General features: G+C 37.7%; 1 protein-coding gene across 1 annotated transcript in view; it reads left to right on the forward strand.

The window, feature by feature from the left end:
* Positions 1-4,117: 4,117 nt before the first annotated feature.
* The window catches only part of FAF2 (Fas associated factor family member 2), a 29,597-nt gene continuing 6,036 nt past the window's right edge, over positions 4,118-27,678 (forward strand). The window contains exons 1-8 of the mRNA XM_039356751.1: positions 4,118-4,203; positions 19,671-19,739; positions 20,525-20,602; positions 21,463-21,539; positions 22,004-22,142; positions 25,117-25,202; positions 25,419-25,510; positions 27,015-27,192. Coding sequence (XP_039212685.1) covers positions 4,141-4,203; positions 19,671-19,739; positions 20,525-20,602; positions 21,463-21,539; positions 22,004-22,142; positions 25,117-25,202; positions 25,419-25,510; positions 27,015-27,192 — 782 coding nt within the window. The 5' untranslated portion in view covers positions 4,118-4,140. The remainder of the gene's footprint in view (positions 4,204-19,670; positions 19,740-20,524; positions 20,603-21,462; positions 21,540-22,003; positions 22,143-25,116; positions 25,203-25,418; positions 25,511-27,014; positions 27,193-27,678) is intronic.

Here is a 27,678-nt window from a genome sequence, read left to right on the forward strand (position 1 = left end):
TGGCGCGGGAAAAGTATCGCATTGACCCAGGAAATGCCTATATAAGAAGCTAGGAGGTTTTGGGAGCTGCTGAAGCCATCTACTTGTGAGCTGAACACAGAATAAAGAAAACTGAGAACTACAACTGCTTCTGGTGTCTACTTTTCGCCAAGGACTCAACAGCTATGGCACAGGGAAATGACAAGGTGCTGCAGCCAAAGGTGCCCCAATCCTGCTATAGTGCCATGATTGGTGGATGTTTTTCCCAATCAAGTAGATATGTGCAAAAGATGTAGGGGACAGCAGAGCTGGCAGAATCAACTTTATCAGGAACTACACATGAAAAATCAGGACAAACCATTCTGTGAGTCAGTGTTGTTGACTCGAGTTGAGATATGATCAGGATCACCAATGTGAACAAGATCTTTCATGCTAGTATATGCTGAAGGATGGTTGGCTATTATTTCCAACAGAGAGGAAAGGCTAAGAATAAGAATAAATATGCCAGTTTATAAAAGTACTGTACATTCTCACAGATAAACCAAAAATTTAACTGCCAAAATACTCCTTCAAAATTGGGTTGGGCTTATCCACGAATATATAAGTAATACTTTTAAAAATATCCATCTTTCCCATGTATGCTCAGATATAAGCCCATCCATGGATAAGCAGGGATTTTTAACCAAAATTGCAGGTCCATAAGTGGTGCATTTTTCATGGTATTTTGGTTAAAAAATAGAGGGTCAGCTTATTCACTGATGGACTTTTATGCAAGTATGTATGATACGAGCACACAATATACTAAACCATGCTTTGCAAACTTTAAGCTATTAAACCATGCTTTATAAACCATATTAATTGGATTCATACAGTACATTATCCCAGAATAGTGTGTGCAAACTATTCTTAGTTTACTAATTAATCATAATTGCCTTGGTTTCTGCATTGCATTAAGCTACAAACAAGCTTTTTATGACTGAATATGGTCTCAATGAATACACTATTTAATGAGTCTGTTCTCACATTGCTGAAACATATCTATGATTCTACAGAGAATTATCTTGCATACCTGATATAGTGGAGTTTTGTTTATGAAAGCTTATGCCTCAATATATTTCTTAGATACTTCTATATTTCAACGGATTATGCAATATATCCTGCTAATAATTTGAATTTTATGAAAAATGTTGTCCAACATAGCTGAACAAAGCTGCAATTCAGCAAATGGAGCCTTAACCTTAACTTAGTATCCATATTCAGGGAAATGTGAAACACAGATTAATTATCTCTAGTTAAAAACTCCTGTAGTATTTATTACCTTTGTAATTTTGTATGGACTTAGTCTCACAGAAATTCTATGCAATTGAAGTAAGTAGGCATCAGATTGCAGCTTTAAAACACATCAATAGATAATGGGGATTCTATATGTTTAATTATTACTTTTCTAAAAAGTCACACAGTTTCAATTTGAGCGATAGGTTTTTGTGTGTGTGTGTGTGTGTTTTTTTTTAGTAATATGCTAGCTAGGCCATATTGCCAATATCGTCATTCATTCATTTGTTCCTAAAGGTGAAATATGGGATCGAGCCAAAAGCCCTTAACTCTTTCTCAGGGAAAGTAAAACTGTCAACTCAGCCATAAAACATTTAGAAGGTCATGGAATGCTGATAAGCTGGGAAAAGATACTGAGAGGCCAGCAGAGTTCTGGGAAAGCAAAAGCAAAGTGACTCCCTAGAAAGGAACTATGTTTGTGAAATATTATCTATTTGTTCTTTCAAAACTTCAGTCTTTGTAGTCCTGCCTCATTATACGTATGGCCTCACCGATCTTCACTAGGTGCATTGCATACTATATGCAATCAAATGATTGTGCTACCAAAATCACATGTCTACTGTAATTTGAAAAAAATACACGAAGAGGGATTATACAGTAAATCCTCCCTTCTTTATGACTGTCTTTGCCTCCAGCACTTACTATAAACCAATCTGTATTTCAATGCAGTTATATCCTGGTCTCTGGTTCAAACATAAACCTAAGAAAATTCTTCTATACCTTTCTAACACTTGTTTCCACATGTTTTGCTGTGAGAATTTACTGTATAACTTGAAAGGATCATGGATAAGAGACATTGTCTCTCTCCTTTCTTTGGTTTCTATTCCATATACAGCTATTATTAAAAGGGACAAAGTGCTATCACAAGTCCCCTAATCTTCTATAATTCCCACCTATCTTGCCTAGAAATCACACTGCTCCCTTAAAAGCAGGGTATGGGAAGGAACATTCATGCACTGCCTTCTGATTCATCCCTCCAAAAGTCCCTTTTCCAGTTCTCTCCTTCCTTAACAGGATAAAGCAGCTTAGATGAAGATGTTTAAGTGACACAGTAAACATCTAGTTTATTCAGCCAGATGTTCTAGGTTTGCATAAGGCACTGAACCAAATCATATTGGATGAGTTCAACCAATGCACTGTACAGTAGCAACCAGTCAGATGCATATTGAAGATCCATCCCCAGCAAAGGAAGAGCAAAAGAAGCAGTTTTGTAAGATATTGGGTCTCTTCTCTGGTTTTGCCTTCAGATTCAGATTGCCTGTGCTGAATTCTTCTCCCCTATTATTGCTATTCAGTAAGTCTCTTTGAAATAAACCAATCATTGAACATTCAATTTATGGTTGTTCCCAAATGCAAATAAGCACCCTTGCAAATATTGTATGTAAAAGAAGAACAAAGTGTCACACTTAATTCTTATTGAAGATAAGAGGAAGGGGAGGGATACATGACAACTTATCTTTCTTTCATTTGGAAATGATCCTATCCAGGTGATTCATCTTCCTTCCCTTACAATAGATGGCTGGTGTCTGATTAATACTGTATAACATGCCTTTTCAGTGGAGAAACCAGAACAGTTCAGACTTCGTTTAGTATATTTTTCTTATACGCTTTTATTGATGTTGCTTAATAGGCACTGCACTCAAATTTTAATATTCTAATACCATTTCCTTCTAACTTGAATAGTGAAATTGTTTCTGGATACTGTTTCAGCTGCAGGCTAAATCTTCATGCTCTAGAGGCCAGTAAAGTAAAAACCCTCTCCTGGAAACTGAAGCACAAAGTTTGGTTTTAGTGTCTTGTAGCGCGCGCGTTCCTATGCAGATCTATTCCCAGTGATTTCCTAGCGCTTTTTAATAGGATTATAACGACGATCACCTGAAATTATATTGTCAGCGGACAAGTCATGTAGGCAAACCGTCCATTTGCTGTTGGATTCCAATTCCCATCATTCCTAGACAGAGCGGTAGCTATTCAAAAGAAAGCATATTTCAGAACGCAGTGTTTCTCAACCTTGACAATTTTAAGGCATGTGGACTTCAACTCCCAGAATTCCACAGCCAGCATTGCTGGCTGTGGAATTCTGGGAATTGAAGTCCACATGCCTTAAAATTGTCAAGGTTGAGAAACACTGCTTCAGAGTGTCCAACAAAAATGTAACTAAACTGAGTACCGCCTCAGCACAGGAATACAGGCATGCATGTCTTACGCTCCATTCATTCGCATAAAACCACGTGCCACTCTAGATTCTCAAGAGGATGAGATGCTGCTCATAAATAAAACCGGAAGCTGTGGGGGACGCTCGCAAATATGATCTATCGGTGTGATCATAGACTTGCAATCTCGGAATCGTTTTATAGTTTGGCGTTTTGTCTCGAATCTAAGCTAGCCTTAATTCCACTTCTAATCTAAGTGTTAATTATGGGTTACACGTCGAGACGTCATTGGTAACTCTACCCGCTAAAGCTCCCCAGCTGGTTATATGCTGAAAACTGTGTATTCAACCAAATTAAGACGAATGAAAAGATTATTTCCTTTGATTTCACAGGAAATATACTACTAACTAATCATTATTAAAATAAAATTCGGGATATCTTCTCTTTTTGCCATCAAGCAACAAGGTCTCCGTTTCTCACACATAGAATTGTAATAAGATTCCTAAAGCTGAAGCTTGACATCACTCCACAACGGTACCTCGGCGCTGACGAGGGGGGGGGGGAAGGGTAGCTCTAATCTCTATGGTGACACTTACAGGTAGAGCGTAAACGGAAGGTTTGAATTGCACGTCATATCCGTAGAGTGACGCAGCTGCGGGTCAGAGGCGGCGGCAAAATGGCGGCATCGGACGGGCGGGAGTTGTCGGCGGAGCAAACTGAGAAGCTCCTTCAATTCCAGGTGCTGGCCCGGGGCAAGGCGGGTGGGTGGGGCTGGGTGAATGGAAGTAAGCCGACGACCCTTGCTAGAGCCTCGTCTAATTTGTCAGTCGGGGTTTTCTAGCGTGCAGGGAAAAGCGGGAGCAACTTGGCCATTCGCTGCTGCTGGCCGTGGGATGGCAGCGGGACCATATGCGGTGGGGACGGCTGTACGGGATGTTAGTGCTTGGAAAAAGGCAGTTTTTCTCCGCGGACTTAGAAGAGCACGGTGAAGGCTTCTGCCTGTGATACCGGAGGCTCTGCGTAAAACGAATGGCTTCTTTTTTTCAAAGGAAATTACGGTGGGGGGGGGAATCTGTAATGCAAAGTCTGAGTTTACTTGAAATCTACTTATTTATACGTTGCCTTCGAAATTCATTAATAGCACCCATCGCACGGTAGGCTGATTAAAGACAACAGGAAATGAATCAGTACGCTGATATGTTGGGAGAAAGCTCCAGTCCATTCCAGGCTGGTTGACCGGACACCCTTAATGATAAGTTGACATGGAGCCCATTATTATGAATATTTACTTTAGAATAAGCTGTTAAATGGATTCCTTTAGAATAAGCTGTTAAATATTTCCTAACCAAATGTACAAATGCATAGCATTTATTCCTATATTCTATCTTGTTCTAGGACACTGAGTTATACAGTACACAGAAATCATTGTAGTGTAATTAAAGATAATAAGATTTTTATGTTTACTACACTATAAGCATATTGGGGAGGATATCACCCTGAACAGTTTTGGCAACAACTTGTAGAAAAGTTGGCAACCCTTGAGAATTCCTAATTAGTTTTAATTGATGGCATATATCTCTTAGATACATAAGCTTAAAAACTATAGATCATTCCTATAAAGTCACACTTTTAAAATTCAGAGTATGGCATTGTTACATGCATTACAATTTATGACTGCCTTATATTTAGTTTTTATGATAAATTTGGGAAGACCTATTAAATCAGGTCTGCCTCTGCCTCCTTCAGTTTCTTTTGGCTTTTCATAGCAGTTTCCAACATAACTACAGTGAGAACAGGTTTTTTTTTCCCTGCATATGCAACTTTTGTTCTGTTAATCTTGGTTTATGAAAAAGAAACAAATATAACATGGAATATTTATAGTTGAAATATTAAAAAAAATGATAGGACTTTAAAAATCCACCCACCATTGTGAGGGATTTGGATAGGTTTTGTGGGACAGTGTTTATTCTAAGCCCTACCATCTCAATTGCCTTGAAAATACTTCCACATTGGCCCATAAAAGAAGCTGAGAGTTACCTATCTCTTGTTATTTGATAATATCACTGATTATATAGATATTCAATTTCAACCCCAGCTATTCCTTTCCTAACATTTTCAAGTATTAGGCCTATTGCATTATTTATAATTCAAAGGTCTGTGTATTGTTTTGTAACCAGTAATTACAAACAAAGTTATGCATTGTAATTATTTTAATAGATGTGTTGTCCTAAATTGGATTTTGGGCATTAAGGTGTCTGGTCTTCTTTCGTTATCAATTTCTATTACAGTTTAATGTTGAACAGAACAGAAAATACGTTTTGCATAATTCTGTACATTAGCCTTTCCAAATTTGTCAGTTGAGGCTGTAGTTCTGAGAACACCTAGCCCAGTGTTTTTCAACCTTGACAATTTTAAGGCATGTGGAATTCTGGGAGTTGAAGTCCACATGCCTTAATATTGTCAAGATTGAGAAACACTGATCTAGCCAGTGTTTTTGGAAGTAGCAGATACAGTACATCTGGATAGTGAAAGATTGAGGAAAGCTAAATACTTATGTTCAGATTTTGATTCAGTTATATCAAACAGAGGCTACACAATCACTGCTATAAATCATACTTAATACTGGTAATGTTCCAAAATGATAGAATTGGGTCGTCCCTATGCATTTTAGGTAGCCATAATTTTATTTGCTACTGTTAACACTATCCTGATTGCTTAAAGTGCTGCAGGCAGAATTGATAAAATCATGCATGCTAGGTTCTTATGGTTATTTTGAGAAGAAATTTGATGGCAAATTGATTTTTTGTTTGTTTGTTGTATCTGTTGAAGACAACATGATCATTTTTAAAATTAGAAATTAGAAAGAGTCTGGTAGCATCTTTTTAGACTAATATATTTTAATAATAGACAATCATGCAGAAACCAATCTGAGTCAGTCACCAGGACCAGACCATAACTTTTCATGAACCACAGCTGTAGTTGTAGCTGAGCTGTAGTTCACATAAACATGTTTTTTATTAATGTGTTTAATTTGAAAAGGAACTATCAAACTCATTCTGATTTTTGGCTACTATAGATTAACATAGAAGAATAGAATAGAATAATAACTTTATTGTCACTTTGAATGTACAATAATCGGCATACATTAAAATGAAATTTTGTTGCATACAGCTCTCAAAAGGACCACCACCTCCAATATACACTACATAAATATGACATAAATAAATACAGAATTATGCATATACCCACATATTGACACAGAGAAATAATACAGTCTAGTTCGGGTTATATATACATGTGCATGGCGAGAAAAACGAATCTTTCGAGTTTACCAGACGGATGGCATAGGGAACAAAGCTATTACAGAATCAGGTAGTCCTGCTAGAAATACTTCGAAACCTCCTTCCAGAGGGGAGCAACAGAAACAGACTGTAAAGTGTGTTTGTGGTGTCTCTAGCAATGCTTTGAGTTCTAAGCACATAGCGCTTATAAGCAGCATCCTGAATACCAGGAAGCAATCTTTGTATGATCTTCTCTGCTGTCCTTACCAATCTCTGTTGGACTTTCTATCTGAGGCACTGTTGCCACCAAACCAGACTCCCCTCCTTCCCTGGTATTTTAATAAATCAGGGTGCTTTTAGTTAACTTGAAATTTTTGCTTTATTAAGATAAATTTTACTCATAATCTTTTGCCATCATATCCATCTGTAACTTGGGCTGCCAAAATCAATTCTACTTTCTGAGCTTCATATTTTTTTTGTAGAAATTAATTTACAGTGTGCACACTATTTTTCAAAATAAAATGTTCTAAAAATAAAGGAAGAATATTGTCAAGCACAAAGAACAACACAATGAATTGCTCAGAGTATTTTCTTTATAGCTGTTTTCCCCATAGGCAAGAATCTTGGCATATTAAAGCACACTCTGCATAATTATCCTATAGAATAAATCTTGTGAAGGATAAATGTCTGTGGAGATTCTCGACATCCAGGTCATGATTGTCCCAAAGGTGCTTTTCAAAGGGAACTGAAAGTTCTTAGTTTTTTTTCCTTAAAAATGATTTTCCTTGAAAATGATACCACCTATATCCTGTCTGCAACATAGTCCTCTCAGCTGTACCAGAAAGGGTCCACACCCATTTGCACTCTGATTCAGGTGATCCTGAGAGTATAGATGAACCCCCAGGTGGCCTCAGGTGGACTCAGAGAGCTAACAATCAACTTTCGGAGAACTAACATCCAGATGATTGCAAAGAATATAAATCCTTCCCCACCATTCAGTCAGAGCTGAAGAAGCTTCTTGAAAAGTGAAACATTTTCAAGAAAAAAAAAACTAAGCAAGTGCAGTTGGCTTTTGAAAAGCACCTTTGGGAGTTGTGAAGATTTAGGGAGGATCCTTCCTGGCCCTTTTTCTGTCTACCAAGGACACAAGGCTGATTTCCTTCTTAGCTCCTTGTGAGAGACCCCTCCCCCCTCTAGATTCAATTCCAAATTCCACTACAAATATAAATCAAATAAGCTTCAGCACAGTGACTTATTTAATTCTGTACCATCACATGATACAATAACTATAGTTACAGGTATAAGAACCTAAAGGGTGTGAAAACTAATGGTAGAAGGTTTTCTTGGTGTTTGTAGGTCTTTGGTTATTCGGGTTTTCTCCCGCGTAAAATTGGAAGTATCTTGGCGACGTTTCGATGAAGTCTCATTCGTCATCTTCAGACTGGTGGTCCGAAGACATAGGTTTATGCGCTACTTTTACATTATATGGCGCTAATAATCTTGCCGTTGCCTCTGAGACATTGCAGATATAGGGGAGGGTAACACGTGTCATCTGTGATATTGATTCATAGGTTAATGGGTTACTCCGGGATTCAGATGGAATACTGTAATGTTTAATGAATCTTACCGGGTACCCATTGCGCTTGCATATCCGGAAGAGATAGTTTCTTTCTTCCTTCTTTGCTCTAGCGGTACTACAGTGGAGTCCCACTGTAGTACTGCTAGAGCAAAGAAGGAAGAAAGAAACTGTAGTACTGCTAGAGCAAAGAAGGAAGAAAGAAACTATCTCTTCCGGATATACAAGCGCAATGGGTACCCGGTAAGATTCATTAAACGTTACAGTATTCCATCCGAATCCCGGAGTAACCCATTAACCTATGAATCAATATCACAGACGACACGTGTTACCCTCCCCTATATCTGCAATGTCTCAGAGGCAACGGCAAGATTATTAGCGCCATATAATGTAAAAGTAGCGCATAAACCTAATCAAACGCTACGCGCTGCCATTATGCGCCCAAAGGACCCGCTCCCCAACATGGAGAGATCGGCAGTCGTATACAGGATTGACTGTACGGACTGCCCATGCAACTATGTTGGGGAGGCTTCTAAACGTGTAAAGACCAGGGTCCACGAACATAAACTGGCAGTAAAAAGGGGCGAGCAGCGATCCCAAATATGGGTACATATGGCGGAATCTGGCCACCGTTTCAACTTCAATGAAGTACGCGTCTTAGCCAGTGACAACATGAAGGGAGGCTGCTTACTTAAAAAAGCGTGGCTCTCTAACAGAGACTCGATTAACCAGCATATTGACCTCTGCCCAGCGCACCTAGCGTTAAGATCATGGAGTGTGGACAATCGCCCACCCCGTTGCGGACAATCTGATGGCATATCTAATACACCAACAAGGGAGATCAAGGAGGAGGTGTTAACCCCCCAACAGGATATAAACAACTCAATGGAGAAGGGACAATATCAAAAGACCCCCGTCGCCCCCGTGGTACGTACACGCTTCCAAAAGATCAGAGAGGCGGCAAAAATTGAAGCCCGGAACTTTTACATTGGGAATACCCAAGACACCCCAAATAGAACACAGAGAAGCACTGCAGATGTAGAAATAAGGAGACAGCTCGGAACAGCAACCACCCACCTGCAACCTAGGAGAGGGAAAACGATTGGCCCAGAGATGACGAGATAGCCCCCCCACCCGGTGACGCCGATCCAACCGCACTTATGTGGGGTGTGGAACAGCTTTGAGAGCGGCGACACACAGATGGGGAATCCGGGGGAGAAGAATGAACTCCGGCAGGATGATGCATGGGGAGATCGTATTTGCAGTGGCCCGACGACCGGCCCGCTGCATCTTATAATATCAGCTCTAATGGACTCAAGCGCACCGCATTGTGATCACACACGAACGGGAGGTGTTGGAGGGGCGAGGGGGGTGGAGGATGAGTGTGATGGTGTCCGGAGAGACCGGAGTCCCCCCTCTCCCCGTCCAGATGGTAGAGTGCAGAGTCTGGATGGTAGTATGTGGAGCAAAGACGCAGAAGACGGTAGGAAGGGAGTGGGGAGAGAAGTGACGATCAAGCAGGAGTGTACTCATGGAACTCATAACATTGGCGAACTGATTGCTGAGTCACCCCACCTCACAATAATGACCCAGATAGATCAGAATGATGCACAGGATTATCTTAGTAATAACAATAGACGAGTGGGGGACATCAGAGAAAGAAACAGCACCCATAGAAACGACAGCTATATGGATGTAGATTGGGGGGGGGGAAGAGAAGGAAAGGATACAGACCATCTAGAAAGTTTGGGCGAGAAAAAGAAAAGGATGATGGGAATACCCAAGGGGACAGGGAGGGTACTCCACCCAACCCAGAACCCAACGAAGGGAAGATAGGTGACACCGTATACATGGATAAGTTGCGCAAGAAGAAAAAGATCACCGGAGCACAATTTACTCAATTAGGTCTGGTAACAAGATCGAGGAGCCGGGCGCAGATCTTAACTGACCTATAAAAGGACTTCCTCAGTTCCTAGCATTTTAAGCCCTGATGATGCCGGCAGAAGCCGGCGAAAGCTTGGCGTTTTTAATTAAACTTTTTATAGTTTTAACTTCCCTGGTGCTCACTTTTATATCTATATCTATATCTATCTATCTATCTATCTATCTATCTATCTATCTATCTATCTATCTATCTATCTATATACACATACATACACACACACATACATACATACATACACATACATACATACATACACATACACCCAGTAATAATAATAGTAGTCAAGAAATAAAAATATACAGGATTCTCACGGTATTTTAAAAAGCTCATATTTGAGGGCAATTAAAATTTGGCCCTTTTATATTTTTGGTGGGAATGAAAGAGAGCAATAGGTAAAATAGGTACAGCAATTTCACAGTTGCGTAATCTGCTTTGTTTCTTATTACTATAAAAAAAGAGTGCCATCAGAAATTGGTGGTATAATCTAAAGGTGGTCTGAAAGGACCCCAAAATGGGGGTTGGGAGAAGATTCAGAACTAAATTAGAGCATATGCTTATATTTGGACAGGTTTGTTCTTAAATATTTTGCTAAAAAGAATTTAGCTTTTAAGTTGGGGTGGGGAAGAAAAAGAAAAAAACGTAGCCAGTTTATTAGCCAGAATATTTAGGGTTATTTTTTCCAAGCTGTGATAGATGCCATCTTTCTTCATATACCAACATATCTAAATGACAAGCACCAATTGGATTAGATACACTATAAGATGTACAGTTTCTACAGTTATATTAAGTATTGAGAAACTGACCCTCTGAGGGGACAGCCTGATCCAACTGAATACTTTAAAATGTGTTTGAATCTCCCTTAAAATTATAACAAATGTTAACTTTGGTTTGATAGTATGCTTGGATTTTAGTAAAATTAGATTTATAGCAGTGGTGGCGAAGCTATGGCACGGGTGCCAGAGGCGGCACTCAGAGCCCTCTCTGTGGGCACGCGCACTGTCGCCCCAGTCCTAGGCCTTCAGCTGGGTTTTATAAAACCTTTTCTCTTTAGACCTCCGCCACCGTGTAAAAAAAAAAAGGTTCAATCAATCAGTCAATTTCAACTTCTCACAGGAAAAAAAAAGATCTTGCAAAGTTGGATTGATTGATTGAACTTTTTAGTCCTACCCAGTCTGCAGTTACCACCGCAGCCACGCCCACCCAATGGGCCACACCCACCCAATGGACCACACCCACCTAATGGGCCATACCCATCCGGCACCCGATGATGCATAAGTGGGTTTTGGGTTGTAATTTGGGCACTCGGTGTCTAAAAGGTTCGCCATCACTGATTTATACAGATATAGAAAGTTCATCCTTTCTTCTCTTGGCGCGATACTTTTTGTTCTCCTTTACTATAGAAACTGGCAACTTTATGACACAGTAGTAATGTAATATTGTATTACTATTTGTCTAATGCTTTCCTTGTCTAATAAGAAAAATGGGAGAAATGAACGAAAGCTGAGGTGTACAAAAATAAAAATACTGCCAATCTTTTGACATTTCTGGGGTTAAAATAATCCACAACTGGTATTGTATTTATAACATTAGTGAATTAACCTAAGATTTGTTTGTCTGCTCTCTTGAGTAAAAATGTATTTCTTAGTGGACCAAGAAAATTCAAAATGTATCTTTATGGAATATGTTTCACAAGAATACTTATCATTGGAGATGTAAATGTTCAATAAATCTGACCTTCATCTAAAACAGTGGTTCTCAACCTGTGGGTCGGGACCCCATTTGGGGTCGAACGACCATTTCACAGGGGTCGCCAAACAACACAGTCCGCCATTTTTTCCCCCTTTTCCTTAGCTGTGCTATTCCCTTTTATTCTATTGGCTTTTGAAAGCCAATAGAATAGACTCTCTTGAATAGAGTCTAATTCTATTGGCTTTCAAAAGCCAATAGGAATTGTCCAGGCTGTCTCTGCCCTGCTGAGCCCGCCAAAAGTCCCATTCTGCAAACGGTGCTGCACCAGTTGAATAGTCCTCGACTTACGACCGGTTGGGGGTCACGGCATTAAAATGGTTGAGAACCACTGATCTAAAACAAAATTATAGGTAACCCTCAACTTACAACAATTCGTTTAGTGACCTTTCAAAGTTACAACAGCCCTGAAAAAATGACTTATGACCATTTTTCACACTTATGTATAGTATCCCCATGGTCACATGATTTACATTGAGATACTTGACAACTGACTCAATTTATAACGTTTGCAGTGTCCTGGGGTCATGTGATCCCCTTTTGCTACCTTCTGACATGCAAAGTCAATGGGGAAACCAGATTCACATAACAACCATGTTACTAATTTAACAACTGCAGTGATTCACTTAACAAATGTGGCAAGGAAAATTGTAAAATAGGGCAAAATTCACTTAACAAATTTCTCATTTAACAACATAAATTTTGGGCTCAATTGTGGTTGTAAGTTGAGGACTATCTGTATTCTAAAGTTGAAGTACACAGTATTGGATAATTTGGTAAAATCTATCGGTTATCACAGCCTAAAAAGCAGTTGTTCCAGAATGAATGATAGTTGATGAAAAGTCTTTAATTTAACAACATATGGACACATTTAACTAGTTTCAACTGGGAAAGTGTGTCTGTCCTAGACCAAACCAAGTTCAAAAATGGTAGAGAATTCCTAGAAGCCTTAAGCTCTAGTGAATCATCCATCAATAGACATGTAGACATAAGCAATATCTACATACTGTGCAAAAGAGACAATGAGCAAGCCAAAAAGGGAAAAAAGAACAAAATATCTACCCACCAGCAATCTACACCATGTATAGTTTAGCACCAAGGTTAACATCAGACCAACAATCAAAAAGTGAACAATACCCCAATCAAAGAACTGCTGAACAAGCCATCAGTAACAGCTCAACCCCCCCCCCCAAAAAAGAACCTCAACATCTCCCACCAAGACTACTCCCACCAACACTGACAGGGCAAGCCATTAGAATATAAATTAAGAACAAACTTCACTCCCTGCTACCACTGATGATATTACCTAGTTTGAATAATGAAACGTTTATAACTAAGCTCAGAGAGCACCATGATCCATCAATTTATTATTTATGTATTCATTCCAAGAATTCCAGATAGGAAGATAGCTTTCATTTCATTTTATCTTATTTAAATGATAGAAGATAAGAGAAATCTCTGGGTATTTTGAATGCTTTTTGTCAGTTTCTGAGGAAAATATTCCATTATACAAATCTTAAGCAGTTTCTGGATTATAACACTGGGAACAATGTACATTAATTTGTTTATCCTCTTCCCAACATCATATTCCATATTTTCACAGAGACATCTACATAATAATTGACATTACTTAGGTTGTTTAGTTCTGTCATAATTATGGGCATTTGAATGCTCCGATCCATTGAAATGGTAATTTTATCAGAAAAACTTTATTCAATTCGTTGTGACTATTGCATTATGGTACAAAGTCAAGAGAGAGGATATTGGAAATTTAGTTTTAGCTATAAAGTGCATACAGCTAAAAATTGTCTCCTTGTGATGTTGAAAAGTATATAAAAATGCTGATGTGTGATGTTATTAGTTCTCTCACATAAGACTGCTATACTCTCTCATCTACTATAATAAGGTTGGATAATAATCTATGATTATTTAAAAAAAAATAAAAATCAGATTTTTTTATTTAAATCGGATTTTTTTTATTTTTATCAAATTTATTTTAATAAAATGCTTTTGGAGTAAAAATCTAGCTAAATAAAGTTTTCTATTTAAGGTACATCAATATTTTAGTTTATTCAGCATGAAATGGAGCTTAGCAAGAGGCTGTATATTCTGCAATATTTACATTTTGGTAAACTCATTCAATGAATCCAAACTTTGCAAGTGAGATAATATGCACTGCATTGATACATTCACACAATTTCACAATAAAATAAATGAAATAAATCATAAAACAAAGTTCAGGAATATTCTTTTATCCCATTGGTTTGCAAATCTATGTACATTACAAACTGTATGATTGTTTGAAGAAAAATGCATCTGTACCAGGCTCTAAGTGTTTTAATTAAATAAATGAATTTGAATAGTTCTCCAACTATCGTGTTTCCACAAAAGTAAGACCTGGTTTTATATTATTTTTGCCTCCAAAAGAGCATTAGGTCTTAGTTTTGGGGGATGTCTTATATTTTTTGTGACACCTGCCTCGCCTCGCAGTGGCGGCATGAACAGCCCCATCCAGCAGGCACCCGCGTGTCTGCTGGCCCACTTTGGCCGCGCACCACATCGCATTGCCACCATAACCAGGTGAAGCAGGTGGGGGAGGAGCTGGAGCTTCCCACGCACCCCGCACCAGTTTACTTCAGGGCCCTACCAGCCAGGCCATTCGTTGCTCAGCGACCTTCTCTTTCACTCCCCTCCTGAGCCGGACTGCCATGCTACGGAGGATAAGGTAGGCCCGGTCCCCCTCTGCTGTTTCAGAGCCAGGGGGGAGTGACAACGAAAGGCTACTCTGCCATTGTTTGCCACTGGAGGGGCTTTCTTTGCATTTTGCCCCACAGATCATCTGCCCAGTGGCAGCCTCCTCCACCACCAACTCTCCCGTGACCGGGCAGCGCAAGCCTCCCCTGCCCCTCCATTGCTGCCACTGGAGAGAACGGAGAACAGGGAGGGGAGTGACTCTGCGCAGAGATGCTGAGCAGAGAAGAGCACTTGCTTGCCACTTTGCATCACCCCGTGTCTCCCTTCTCTGTTCTGGAAATGGCAGCCCCATTTCCCTGCAGCAGGAGAGAAATGCGCCAGGGCTGGAAAGCAGATTAGTGAAGAAATGCTTTCGGGAAGAGAGAGGAGCTGGGCGATGATGCGCCAAACTCTACAACAACGCTGGGAGGAGAAGTGGCAGGAAACAGGGCTGCCATGCGCTCTCCTGCCCCCTTGCAGCAGCAAGGTGGGATGGAGTGGGCAGGGTCCTAACTAGGGCTTATTTTGGGAGTAGGGCTTATATTCGGCCCACCCCCCAAAATCAGGGTAGGTCTTATTTTCGTTGTAGGTCTTATTTTCAGAGAAACATAGTATGTGTGAGTAACCTATTAACCGAAAATTAGTTCTGATATTGCCGTTTTACTAACCTGACAGTTTCTTATTCTAAATAGGAAACGGTCATTTTGTTTGCAAATAATAATATTAAAGATTCTAACTACCAGCAAGAATGAATCCCATTTAAAGAGCACCTGTCATTTCAGATCCATGAAGGCAGCGCCTGTTAAGGGCCTCCACTCACTTGCTGCTCGCCACGTCCCTCACCTTGTTGTGTCACTGCGGCATCACCAGCCATCCCATTAAAGTGAATGGGACTGTCGGTGAGTCCACAACGGGTCAGAGGAGGAGCCGCTGTAGGACAGAGATGACAGTTGCTCTTTAAAAATTATGATTTAAATCGACTTGATTTAAATCAAATTCACCCTGTGTAATAAAGTAAGTTATAGCAGGCAGGCTACATGGAAAAGGGCAATAGAATCTAGAAATGTTAAGAAATATTAGATACATTTGTCCAATCAATTATATGATTTAAGAGGATGTTTACTGATTTTGTTTTAGCTTAATTGAAATATTTTGGGGAGAGGGTTGTAAGATACATTTAGCATTGAGAAAAAGAACTGAGGTTCTGTTAAAAACTTCATATGCTAATGTTATTGTAAAATTCTGCTTAGGTAATCCTTTGGTTTGCGGAGTTTCTACATATTGAACAGATTTTAAGTTTGAAAAGAGATAAAACAAGACCAGGAATACCAGCTTAACAGGCTAACTGGAATGCCTGACGCCTCCTCTTGAATGATTTCAATATGTTTGCCTACATTCTCTCAGTGTAGTATGCCACTGAGGATAGAACAGTATATTCCTGAGAAGATACCTAGTGAGTTTCTTCTCTTAGGTAAAGTATTATTCTTTCGATGATGGAGGTGGTAGTTATTGGGAATTCCAGAAGTTGCAATATAAAAATTCATGTAGTGGTAATAAACTAGACAATTTAAATAGATCAGAATGTAAAAAGTATGAAAACAGAAATAATGATGTCAAATAATAATATTAGAGGACAAATGATAAGGACTTGAAAATATAGTGCAGGTGATGTATGTGAGGAAGTCATCCTGGATAAAAGAGAAAGAATTAATGGGTACAGTGCTTTACTATTTATATTCAATCATGAAATGCAAACTCACATTTCTGAATACAGTATATTTATATAGCAGCTTGGAATCAAGCTGTTTTTTTTTTATCCAGCACAGGATACTGAACATAAGTTCTAAACAATATAAAATTCTCAGTTATGGATTAGATATGTAATATGCAGTGAGTGAGTTCATAAAATATAAATTGTAGTCAATTCCAGTACCTAGAATAAACCAATTTTTTTTAAAAAAGTGTTGTTTTTTAATTTAGAAAAGGAATAAAACATTTTGAAGACTGATAGATATTAAAATCTTATCATTAAACAAATTGTATATTGGTTATTTGAGTGGCTAGTAACAAGCATAATTACAAACATATTGCAGTGACAAATAAGTGTTATTAGTACATATGGGGAAGAACTATGCTGACAGAATGATTGTTTACTTGACCATGAGAATTTGGTGCACATTTGCTGTACCTTGACGACAGAAAAGTCTCCTATAAGATTCTAGTAAAGAAGACTTAAAAAATTTAAAAATGGTCACAGAGCTGGTTCAAAAATAGTGCACAATAATTGTATGTCATTATGTCTTAATGACAATGTGGAGAAAAATGTCAAGTGGTATATTTCATGTGGAACATATTTAGAAATGTCGTGTACATGACACAAAGATAGAGGTTATAACAAACCCTTTAGAGCAGGGGTGTCAAATTGCTGGCCCACAGGCCGGACGCATCCTCTGGAAGCTGTGCCCACCCCATTGCCAGCAATGGCAAAACTGGCCCGATACATTGCGCAACGTCACGAGTTTGACATGTCTGCTTTAGAGGATAGTATCAAGATTCAACAGAATGTTGACAAATTGGAAAAATGGGCATTGTTAAGATTAATATTTATCAAATTTATATAGCAACCCATCTCACACAATGTGGGTGGCTTACAACAGTAAAATGAAACTAATACATAAAAATCATTGATAAAAATATAAAGCAATTATTCTTAAAATACAAACTATCAGGTAGAGATGAGACGGAATTAAAACAGAACCATCTTAGAATATCTCCGGTCCTGCAAGCTGATGACTAAGCCTGAAATTGTACCTAATAGGGACAAACATTCTACATTTAGTCATAAAAAAAATTAAGGCAGGAGTATAGTTTTAAAGATGGACAAATCATCTAGAGAGCAGTTCATGCAAAAAATATATAGGTGTCTTGATGGATTAGAAGCTGAACATTAGGGTTAGAGACATTAGATCAAGATCAAGAAACATCATTTCTCTCTATTCTGCATTGGTCAGACAACACTCAGAATATTTCATCCAATTCTAGACACCATGGCTTAGGAAGAACACTGACAAATTGCAGCATGTCCTGAGAGGAACAACCAAGACCAAGGGTCTTGAAAAGAAGGAGGAGTGATTGGAAACATTGGTATACTTAGTTTGGAGAAGACTGAAGCAATACTTAATAGCTGTCTTCAAGTATTTAAAGGGCCATCATCTGGAAGACAGGGCAGGATTGTTCAAAATTATTCTTGAAAATAGGAAAAGAGCAATGGTTTTAAATTGTACAGAAGTACCTTTGGTTGGATATCCAGGAAGAAATCATAAGAATAAGAGGTGCTCTACAATGGAACAGACTGCCTTGGTTGGGGGCAGATTCTTCTTTCACAAGAGAGGCTGGATTACCATTTGTCAGGGATGCATAGCTTTGGATTCCTGTAGGGGCAGAGGGTTGAACCAGATGATCCCCAAGTTTCCTTTCGATCCTTATTTTCTGATTCTATGGAAAAATAACGTTTTGTTGAACATTGCCTTATTGAGGCAAAAGAGTGGTGGAAAATATTAATGACTGAGCCAGTTTTGGCAAGAGGTTGGATAGCTTATTTAGTTTTTGCTCATTGTGTTCTAAGAATCCAACTTTTATAGTTATGATTTAAGAAGTTTCATTTTGCCTAGCGTTTATTACCACCCAATTAGTACTTATGGAAGTAATATAATAAAGCCTTATTTGAGTTTAATTCAACTCCTGGTGAATTTATGTACAGGTTTATGTAATTTTCTCAGCAACGACATGGCAATTATTTGGCACTGCCTTCTTCTAAGTTGTTTTTCAAATTCCCAGTCTACACTATAGCTCTTGAAAAATCCTGTTAGTCTTCCATCCAATTATTAATGAGAGATGATTCTTAATTTTTTAAAAATCAGTCAGTGTCATTTAGACCATTGGCCTGTTAGGAATCGGGTCGTATAGCTGGAGGTGAGCAGCGGCCAAGTGACTGAAGCTTCATCTGTCTTTGCAGCCACTCCCCAGTGCTAGCATCACCGCCTCTGGCCCACTTCTGGGCATCAAGCATAGGAACATGAACCCTACTATAAACTGTGCATGCAAGAAATCTAGGTTGCGCGCTCCCCCTCTCCTTGCTCTGTGGAAAAATTGTCTTCCACAAAATGTCCCTGGTACCTAAAAGTGTGGGAACTGTTGAGATGGACCAGGGGTCCCCTACTCCCAGTCCATGGGCTGGGGCATGCCAGCAACACGCAAACAAGCAAAGCCCCATCCACGGGGTGCAGGCAGTACATGAAACCACACCCCCTCCAGTCTGCAGAAAAACCTCTCTCCACGGAACCGATCCCTGATGCTCAAAAAGTTGGGGACCTCTGAGTTTGACATTACCATCTAATTGGGTATTTGTAAACTAATTGGTGTCTAATGTGTACTGCCCTTTATCATCAGTTTTTAATAGTACATCTGAGAATGAATGAATAACTAATATAGCTAAACATAAAGGAGAGAAGAGTTTTGATGCACAATGATGCCAAAGGGGGAATAACTCATGATCCATTGAAACTATCACTGCTACAAGAGGATTTACCACAAAGCATTTCAACAATTAGGCACCCTATTTTCATTTTGGGTGAGCTGGCTTTTTTCCAACTAATAATAATCTAAGAAACAATAATATTCAGGTTTTCTCCAAGGTTTTTTAAGAATCAAAAGGTTTTTTTAAATAAAGGTAAGAATTAAAGGTAAAGTTTGTTTGTGCCCTGTTTAGAATCCAGCATTGCTTAATTATTGGTTATGTTGGGATAAAGTTTGCAAATGCTTTGCTGATGTCTGAATTATTAAGATAAATGACTAAAAATAAACGTTAATTAATTCAGGAAATGTGCCTTCTGTGACATCTGTTTCCCCACTTCCTTTGGCCTTAGGATTTGACTGGCATAGAGTCCATGGACCAATGTCGTCATACACTGGAGCAACACAACTGGAATATAGAGGTATTGTGCCATTTGGCTCTGCTTTCTAATTGCACTGATTGTAGTCTTCGATTTGTGAAAGACATTGATACGAGTTCCTTCTTTAAAGTATCTTATAATTAGATATGCTTAGTACTAAAACAAAGTTATTGCACATGTTATAAGTATATTAAGCATAACTACTCATATGTTCTTTATTTTGCATAATTCTGCTTTGTTTCGCTATGCAAAATTTTCATAATTGGAGGGAGAAGCATGGAATTCAGCCCAAAATTGCATGGTCTGCCTCTGACTATTACAGATATATTTATTCACATATAAGATCTGTACAAATTTCAAATATACCTCATTTATTTATAAGAACTAGAAAAATACCGTGTTCTTTAATTGAAAACTGAAATATATAAGAAGCTAGATTTCTGAAATTTTCAAGTTCTAGAGTCAATGAAGCGGTTAATGTGTTGGATAAGGAATGGCACCTAGATTCAAATCTGACTCATCCTTGGAGCAGGTGGCTTTGAACCACTTACTGTCCTTCAGTTTAATTCATTCAAAACTTATTTTCATAGGGATGAAACTGGGAAGATTTACATGTATGTCATCTTGATTGTTTCTAACTATTCCTTAGCATTTCAAATTACAAGAACATTTAGTAAAGAAGATACTATTTATTTAAACTTTTTAATAATGTAATTCAGACTGCAAGCTGTCAATAGGTCTGTATCCATTGTTCCTCCTTCTGTATTCAAAATAGTATAATATTTTCTGCAATAAGAGCATAATATATTGTGGGTCTCCTTCTGTAGGCAGCTGTTCAGGACCGATTAAATGAACAAGAGGGAGTCCCAAGTGTCTTCAACCCACCACCTTCTCGGCCCTTGCAGGTCAACACTGCGGATCACAGAATCTACAGCTATGTTGTTTCAAGGCCACAGCCAAGGGCAGGTTATTTTATTTGAATGTGCTTGAAAAGAGTGGTGTCCTTTGTTGCTAATATGAAAAGGACCAATAGAAGGAAAGTTCTTTCCTTTTGTGTTTTTTTTTGTGTTATGGATTGTTCATGTGCTGCGTGTCCTCTGCTTGAATCACTGGGAATCTCTTTGTATAGAAGGCTTGGTTTGTAAGTGTCTACAATTGGTGCGCTTCCTTTTGTTACATTACTGTAAATAGTAAACATAGAAGTTCTATTTCCACTAGGACATATTTGGCTTATTTTTGCCAATTTAGTCTATAAAATAGGTATATTAGAAGCTTCTGTGAGGCTTAACTTATTTATTTTGTGTAGCAACACATTTCACATCTACCAATCAAAATAGCGAAGCTGTTCTAGCACAAAAGGTACCCACCTTTGTTATATGCTTTTTTTTTTTTTTGGTATATTTATGAAGTGTTTTATTTTCTTTGTACAATGAAAATGTCACATGAAGTAGCCATTGATCATTTTAAATAGCTGTTTTAAATGTTCAGTAATCCCCTAAAAGCTAATAAATGTCCTTGTTTCCATTTTTAAAAAAATCTGGCAATGAAATTCCAAAATTTGTGTCATTGTTATACTATAATATCTTCCACACTGGAGGAGAAAGAGTATAGAGGAGCATTAGTTATAGATGTCTTGTTAGTGGTCTTACTTAATGACAGCAATTTTCCTGATTCTGTTAATTTTTCACTAATATAACTACTTGAAACTAAATTAACATGAGTGTGCAAAAGGAATATACTGATAATTACTTTCTATTTGTTTCAGGGTTTATTAGGTTGGGGTTACTATTTGATAATGCTTCCATTCCGATTTACATATTACACATTACTTGATATATTTAGGTAAGTGCAGCTGAGTTCATATTTGTTTATATTAACCGTATAGTTTATTCTCACCTTCCATTTTTGTTAATTAGTTTAATCTGTCACATACACGGGTGTGCATACATAAACACACAATCACACATAAGATTGGGTTATTAATGGATAAGTGCCAAATTTCTGGTAAGCCACCCAATAACTATGGTACAATACAAATTATATAAAAATGTTAAGGCTAATGAATTGTGTTTTAATTCAAAAAGACATTTCTTGCCATTTTCAGCATAAAAATTTAATAGAAATATAATAAATCGTCAGTACTGATTGATTCCTAATGCATATGTGTTTTTTGCAAACTTAAATCAAGCTTTGTAGCTGATCATGGAGGAATTAGCTTAGAGGATTTAAGACCGTAGTCAGTCCAGTCACATCTTCAGATTCTTAGATAACTAGTAATCAAACATTTTGATCCTTTTCTCTGTCAGGTTTGCTTTGCGTTTTATCCGTCCTGATCCTCGTAGTCGGGTCACTGACCCTGTAGGTGACATTGTTTCATTTATTCATATGTTTGAAGAAAAATATGGAAGAATACATCCTGTCTTCTATCAGGGAACATACAGCCAGGTTGGTAGAAATGTTGACTCAGATAAATGGAATTATTCTAATCCTGTTTTGTTATATCTCTTAGAAAGCCACACTTAAGCTTTTCTTTGAAGTACAACTGCAATTTCTTTTCTTTACAAAAATAATACTGGTAAAATTTAAATATGTAATCTGATATTCTGATAGTATTACTTGTGATTAGATAGTAATTGCATTTTCATTAAAATGCAGTATTTTAAAAAATAACTATTAAAAAACTTAACAAAACTAATGAAGAAGATAGAAGGGAGAAAATAATAAAGAATGAAAAAAGTAAAGCCAAGAGTTCAGAAAGAAAAAGAAATACAAATAAATGATTGCAAACTTTCTTTTATGACAGATATAAGTATAAAATTTCTTAAATATAAATTTAAGTGTGATGACAGAATACTATCTTGTAATGGGCTCCTTTGTTTGGTTTGTTGGAAGACCCTTGGCTGAAGATCATATCCATTTAATTTTTATATATATATTTTTTATTAAAAGTTTAAAAGAGAAGATAAAAACTAAAAAAAAATAATACGAAGTAAAAAAAGAAAGGAAAACGAGAAAGAAAGGAAGGACAAAGGTGCAAAAAGGAAAGGTTAAAAAGAAATAGAAAGACAAAGCTTCCAATTTCCTTGCAGCAAATACAAAAATGATTACAAAATTATCTCTGCAGTTACAAAAGAAGCTCTCTTTTTTCTGTTATCTAATATTTTCTAATCATCAAAAACCACAAATCAAAAGTTTATTTTTTTCTTTTTTCATACAAAAAGTCTATAAGGTGTTTCTAGTCAGCAATAAATGTAAATGTCTAATTTAAAAAGTGAAGTTAGCCATCTCTGCATGTTGTGTCATCTTCACCAACCATTCCTCCATTGTGGGTAACACTGTATCTTCCCATTTTTGGACATATAATCCTCTTGCTGCAGTTCTCTAATATAAAAAAAATGTTTCATGACTTTTTTTTCCCAACTGTCCATTAATCCCAAAAGAAAATTCTCTGGTTTTAATTGTGCATCACAGGTAGTTCTCAACTTACAACCATTCATGTAACTGCTGCTCAAAGTTATGAAAATGCTGAAAAAGGTTATAACCAATCCTCACACTTAACATTGCGGCATCCCATGGTCATGTGATCAGCCTTCGAGTGCTTGGCAACCAACATGCATTTAGCATCCCAAGGACAAATGATCACCATTTGCAACCTTCCCAAGGATTTTCCAACAAGCAAAGCCAATGTGGGAAGCTAGATTCATTTAATGGTCACATGATTCGCTTAATGACCATGGCATAAAAGGTTGTAAACTCAGGTGTGATCTGTTTAATGATTGCATCACTTGAGCCAAGGATGATTTGTAGTCATTAATGTCTTCTGAATTAGTTCATGTATTTGAATTCAAAATTTTCTGGCTTTTTACACATCCACCAAATTTGATAAAACATCCCTCCGTGATGTTTATGTTCCAGCATAAATTCAAAATAATCTTTATACATTTTGGTTTCTCTGGTGTCATACACAATGGTATATCATTTTATTTTTTAAAAAAGAAGAAGACCAGAACAGAATATAAATTACCGTATATTCCGGCGTATAAGACGACTTTTGAGAGCGTCGAAACAGCCTCCGAACTCGGGGGTCGTCTTATATGCCGAGTCATCTTATACGCCGGAAATAAGGTAGTTTCTGGCGTATAAGATGACTTTCTAGGCATGCGACTCGGCGTCGATCGTCTTATATACCAGAAATACCGGTAGTTTCAGGCGTATAAAACGACTTTCTAGGCATGCGACTCGATGTTGATCATCTCATACGCCCGAAATACCGGTAGTTTCCGGCGTATAAGACAACTTTCTAGGCATGCGACTTGGCGTCGATTGTCTTGCGACTCGGCGTCGATCGTCTTGCGACCCGGCGTCGAACTCGGGGGTCGTCTTATACGCTGGGTTGCCCTATATGCTGGAATATACGGTACAACTCTTTCAGCCGCATATTTTCTCACTATTCCGTTTGTATATCATAACCAAAATTTTTAGCCCATTTTATCATATTCTTTCACGTGCTTCTGCCTCAAATTTCAGTGAAAGTTTATACATGTTAGCAATTACAAGTTAACCATTTGTACACAGTTCTGTTTCAAACTCAGTTTTGCATTGGTCAGAAGCATAAAATCAGTGAAACAATCAGTTGTTCCAAATATACCAAGATATCCAACACAGTTCTGACATCCTTCAATTGTCTTTCTTTTAGACAGAAATCCACATTAATCCTTATGAATAAATTCTAGCAAAGGCCATACAGTTTGTCCTCAACTTACAACAGGTCATTTAGTGACCGTTCAAAGTTGCAGTGGCACTGAGAAAAGTGACTTATGACCATTTTTCACACTTATCTTGCCACAGTTGTTAAGTTAATCACTGCAGTGGTAAGTTAGTAACGGTTGTTAAGTGAATCTGGCTTCCCCATTTGTTTTGCTTGACAGGAGGTTGCAAAAGGTGATTGCGTGACCCTGGGACACTGCAACCATCAAAAATATGAGTCCATTGCCAGCATCCCCATGGTCATGTGATCAAAATCTGGATGCTTGGCAACTGACTCATGTTTACGATGGTTGTAGTGTCCTGGGGTCATGTGATCACCTTTTGCAACCTGCAGTAATTCACTTAACAACTTTGGCAAGGTCATACAATGAGGCAAGATTCGCTTAGCAGCAGACATTTTGGGCTCAATTGCAGTCATAAATTGAGGACTACCCGTAGTCAGGTTTAGGCCTATTTGTGCTAAAGCAGCCCTCTACCCTTTCTCCATTCCTCCCCAAATGGTGTATTCCTGTCCTCCCCTCCCCTCCCCCATGCCTCCCCTTTCCTGCCTCAGTTGCTTATGTCCCCAGCTTTTTTCCTGTTGCCTGTGTGTTCTGCAAACTGAACCTTTTTGTATATCTCTGATCCCATTTTTTTAATGCTGTCTTTCAAGGCCCTGAATGATGCCAAGAGGGAGTTGCGCTTCCTGCTTGTTTACCTGCATGGTGATGATCATCAAGATACTGATGAATTTTGTCGGTAGGTGCTATTAAGTTAGCAAATTATCTGCATGTAAGTCAGTCACGGGAATCATCAGCTTAATCTTGCCTTACAACCTTGTTGTTATTGGGGGGGGGGGGAAGAAAGGAGGATGCACTGTGAACTCCTGAACAAAAGGCTGGATATAAATGTATCAAATAAATGAATGTTTTGTATGTGACTTCAAGTATGTTGTTTATTATCCTCTTCTTATAGTAGCACACTCTGTGCGCCAGAAGTAATTTCCCTCTTAAACACCAGGATGCTCTTCTGGGCATGTTCTACCAATAAACCAGAAGGATACAGAGGTATGTCTTCTTGTAACATATCTGGCCTTATTATTCAGAAGCAACGTTGAAAGTATCCATTGGCACTTATGCCAGAGTAAAAGTACACTGAAATAGTCTTAGCTGCTGTGTTATATATATTTCCTGGGAAAGAAATCCCATTAAATGTTGGCATGTTCTAAATTTTTAAAAACTTTTACAGTTATTTAAAAATGTTAAACCTTCAATAGGAAACTAGGTAATTTAGAAAAAGCTATTCTTGGACTGTGAAGCATTTACAACTGACGTGGGTAAACATAATTGAATGGAGTTCCATGGTCATTTCTGACAATAAAAGTGTATAAATAATGGGTAGTTGTAAAACTTTATATTATTACCGGAGATTTTTAATTAATCCACACACAATTTAGAACTAGGAATAACTAGCTTAAAAAAGAAAGGGCATGTAAGGGTCTGTAAATCATGCTTCCAGATTTTTAGGTAGAAACTTTAACATATAGACAGGTCAAGTATGCAGTAATTAACAAAGGAAATGTATTTTGGACTATAGTGAAAGGCAGGGTCAAATCAAAAAAGGAAAATCCATACTGAGGATAATTTGGAAACACATTGAATAAAATTTCCAATAATACAGTGACTTCACGAAGGAAGTCATGGAACAATCTCATTTGGAATTCACATTGAGTATATGATTAAATCTAATAGGTAGTATTGATAATAAAGTTGTCTTTCTTTTTTTAAAAAATGAAGTTGCATATCAGTAATGATCCTGGATTATCAGATGAAGCTTTGCCAAAAATGTGTTGAATAAATCAGGTTTTCTAAGCATGAGCAGAATGTTATCCAAAAGATTGGTATTACAGCAACATGTATTTAAGTCAGTCTTTGACGAATATTGGAATCCATAATATGGCAGGAATTTGTTATTGTTGCTTCTGATTATTGTTTTTTGAAAATAAGTTTTAAGAGTCAGATAATTAAATATCCATCTGCCATTTTTGTATGTTCCTATCCGGCCTTGGATCTTTTGGGAAAGTTCTTCTATGAGTTTCACAGCTCATTGAAGTACAGGTGGTTTGCCATGAGAAATCAGATTTTGACATCCAAATTATGAAATTCTTACTTTTTGAGACCACATTTATGATTTTGCATTGTTTGGTATAAATTGTATTGTTCTGTTGTACTTTTAGATTAGAACAAAGAAACAGTTCCATCATAAGAGTTGAAATAAATGTGGGGGCTTAAACAAGGTGTTTTTTTTTTTACAGTCCATTATGGAATAAAATCATAGCTTTGTGATAAGGAATATTTGAATAAAGCTCACACCTGAAACTCTTTTGTCATCTTGAATTACCAGAAAATTATAACAACAGAAATAGGAAATGCTTTTTCTCTGAAAACTGCCAGAGCGGCTATTAATAAGAATTGAGAGACCAAATAATGTAGTTCAATTTCAGCATTCATATGTTAAATATTGGCTTCCATTCTAAAGCTGCAAATAGTGACAGTGCTTTATTTTTCTCAGTGTCTCAGGCTTTGCGTGAGAACACCTACCCTTTCTTGGCAGTGATCATGCTGAAAGATCGTAGAATGACTGTGGTTGGAAGGTTAGAAGGACTTATCCAACCTGATGACCTCATTAACCAGTTGACATTCATTATGGATTCCAATCAGACGTACCTGGTATCTGAGCGTCTGGAAAGGTATTAAGCAGAAAAATAACACCTTTTTGTTCCTTTGTTTTATTCCAAAAAATTTTAATATTGAATAAAAAATGGAAGATGATGGTTATAGTGTTTCTAACAAATAATATATCTCATCAAAAACTCAAGGCAATTTGCTCTTTTCACATTACATCCTTTTATGATTTAATTTGTTCTCAGTTGCTTAAAATCTGAGATTAACTAGATTCATGCATCACATTGTGGCTTACGGTTGTTTTAATTATAGATTGCTTAATAAGACACAGTTTGATTGATACATACAACACACTAAGTAGTAAACCATAATCTGGTGAATTGGATTTGTTCTGCACAGTATAAGAAAACTTGCAAATTATGTGAAGTGTTGTATGAACTCAGGCATTGTGTAGTCTGAGGACCTTGCTCAATGAGAACCAGGAAGATATCTAATGCCTCATGATATCAGAAATGTACACTATTCAACTTTTATTTATTTACTTCATGACC

The sequence above is a fragment of the Crotalus tigris genome, unplaced genomic scaffold, assembly GCF_016545835.1.
Source record: "Crotalus tigris isolate CLP2741 ecotype Arizona unplaced genomic scaffold, ASM1654583v1 scf7180000018829.1913635, whole genome shotgun sequence".
NCBI classification, from domain to species: Eukaryota; Metazoa; Chordata; class Lepidosauria; order Squamata; family Viperidae; genus Crotalus; species Crotalus tigris.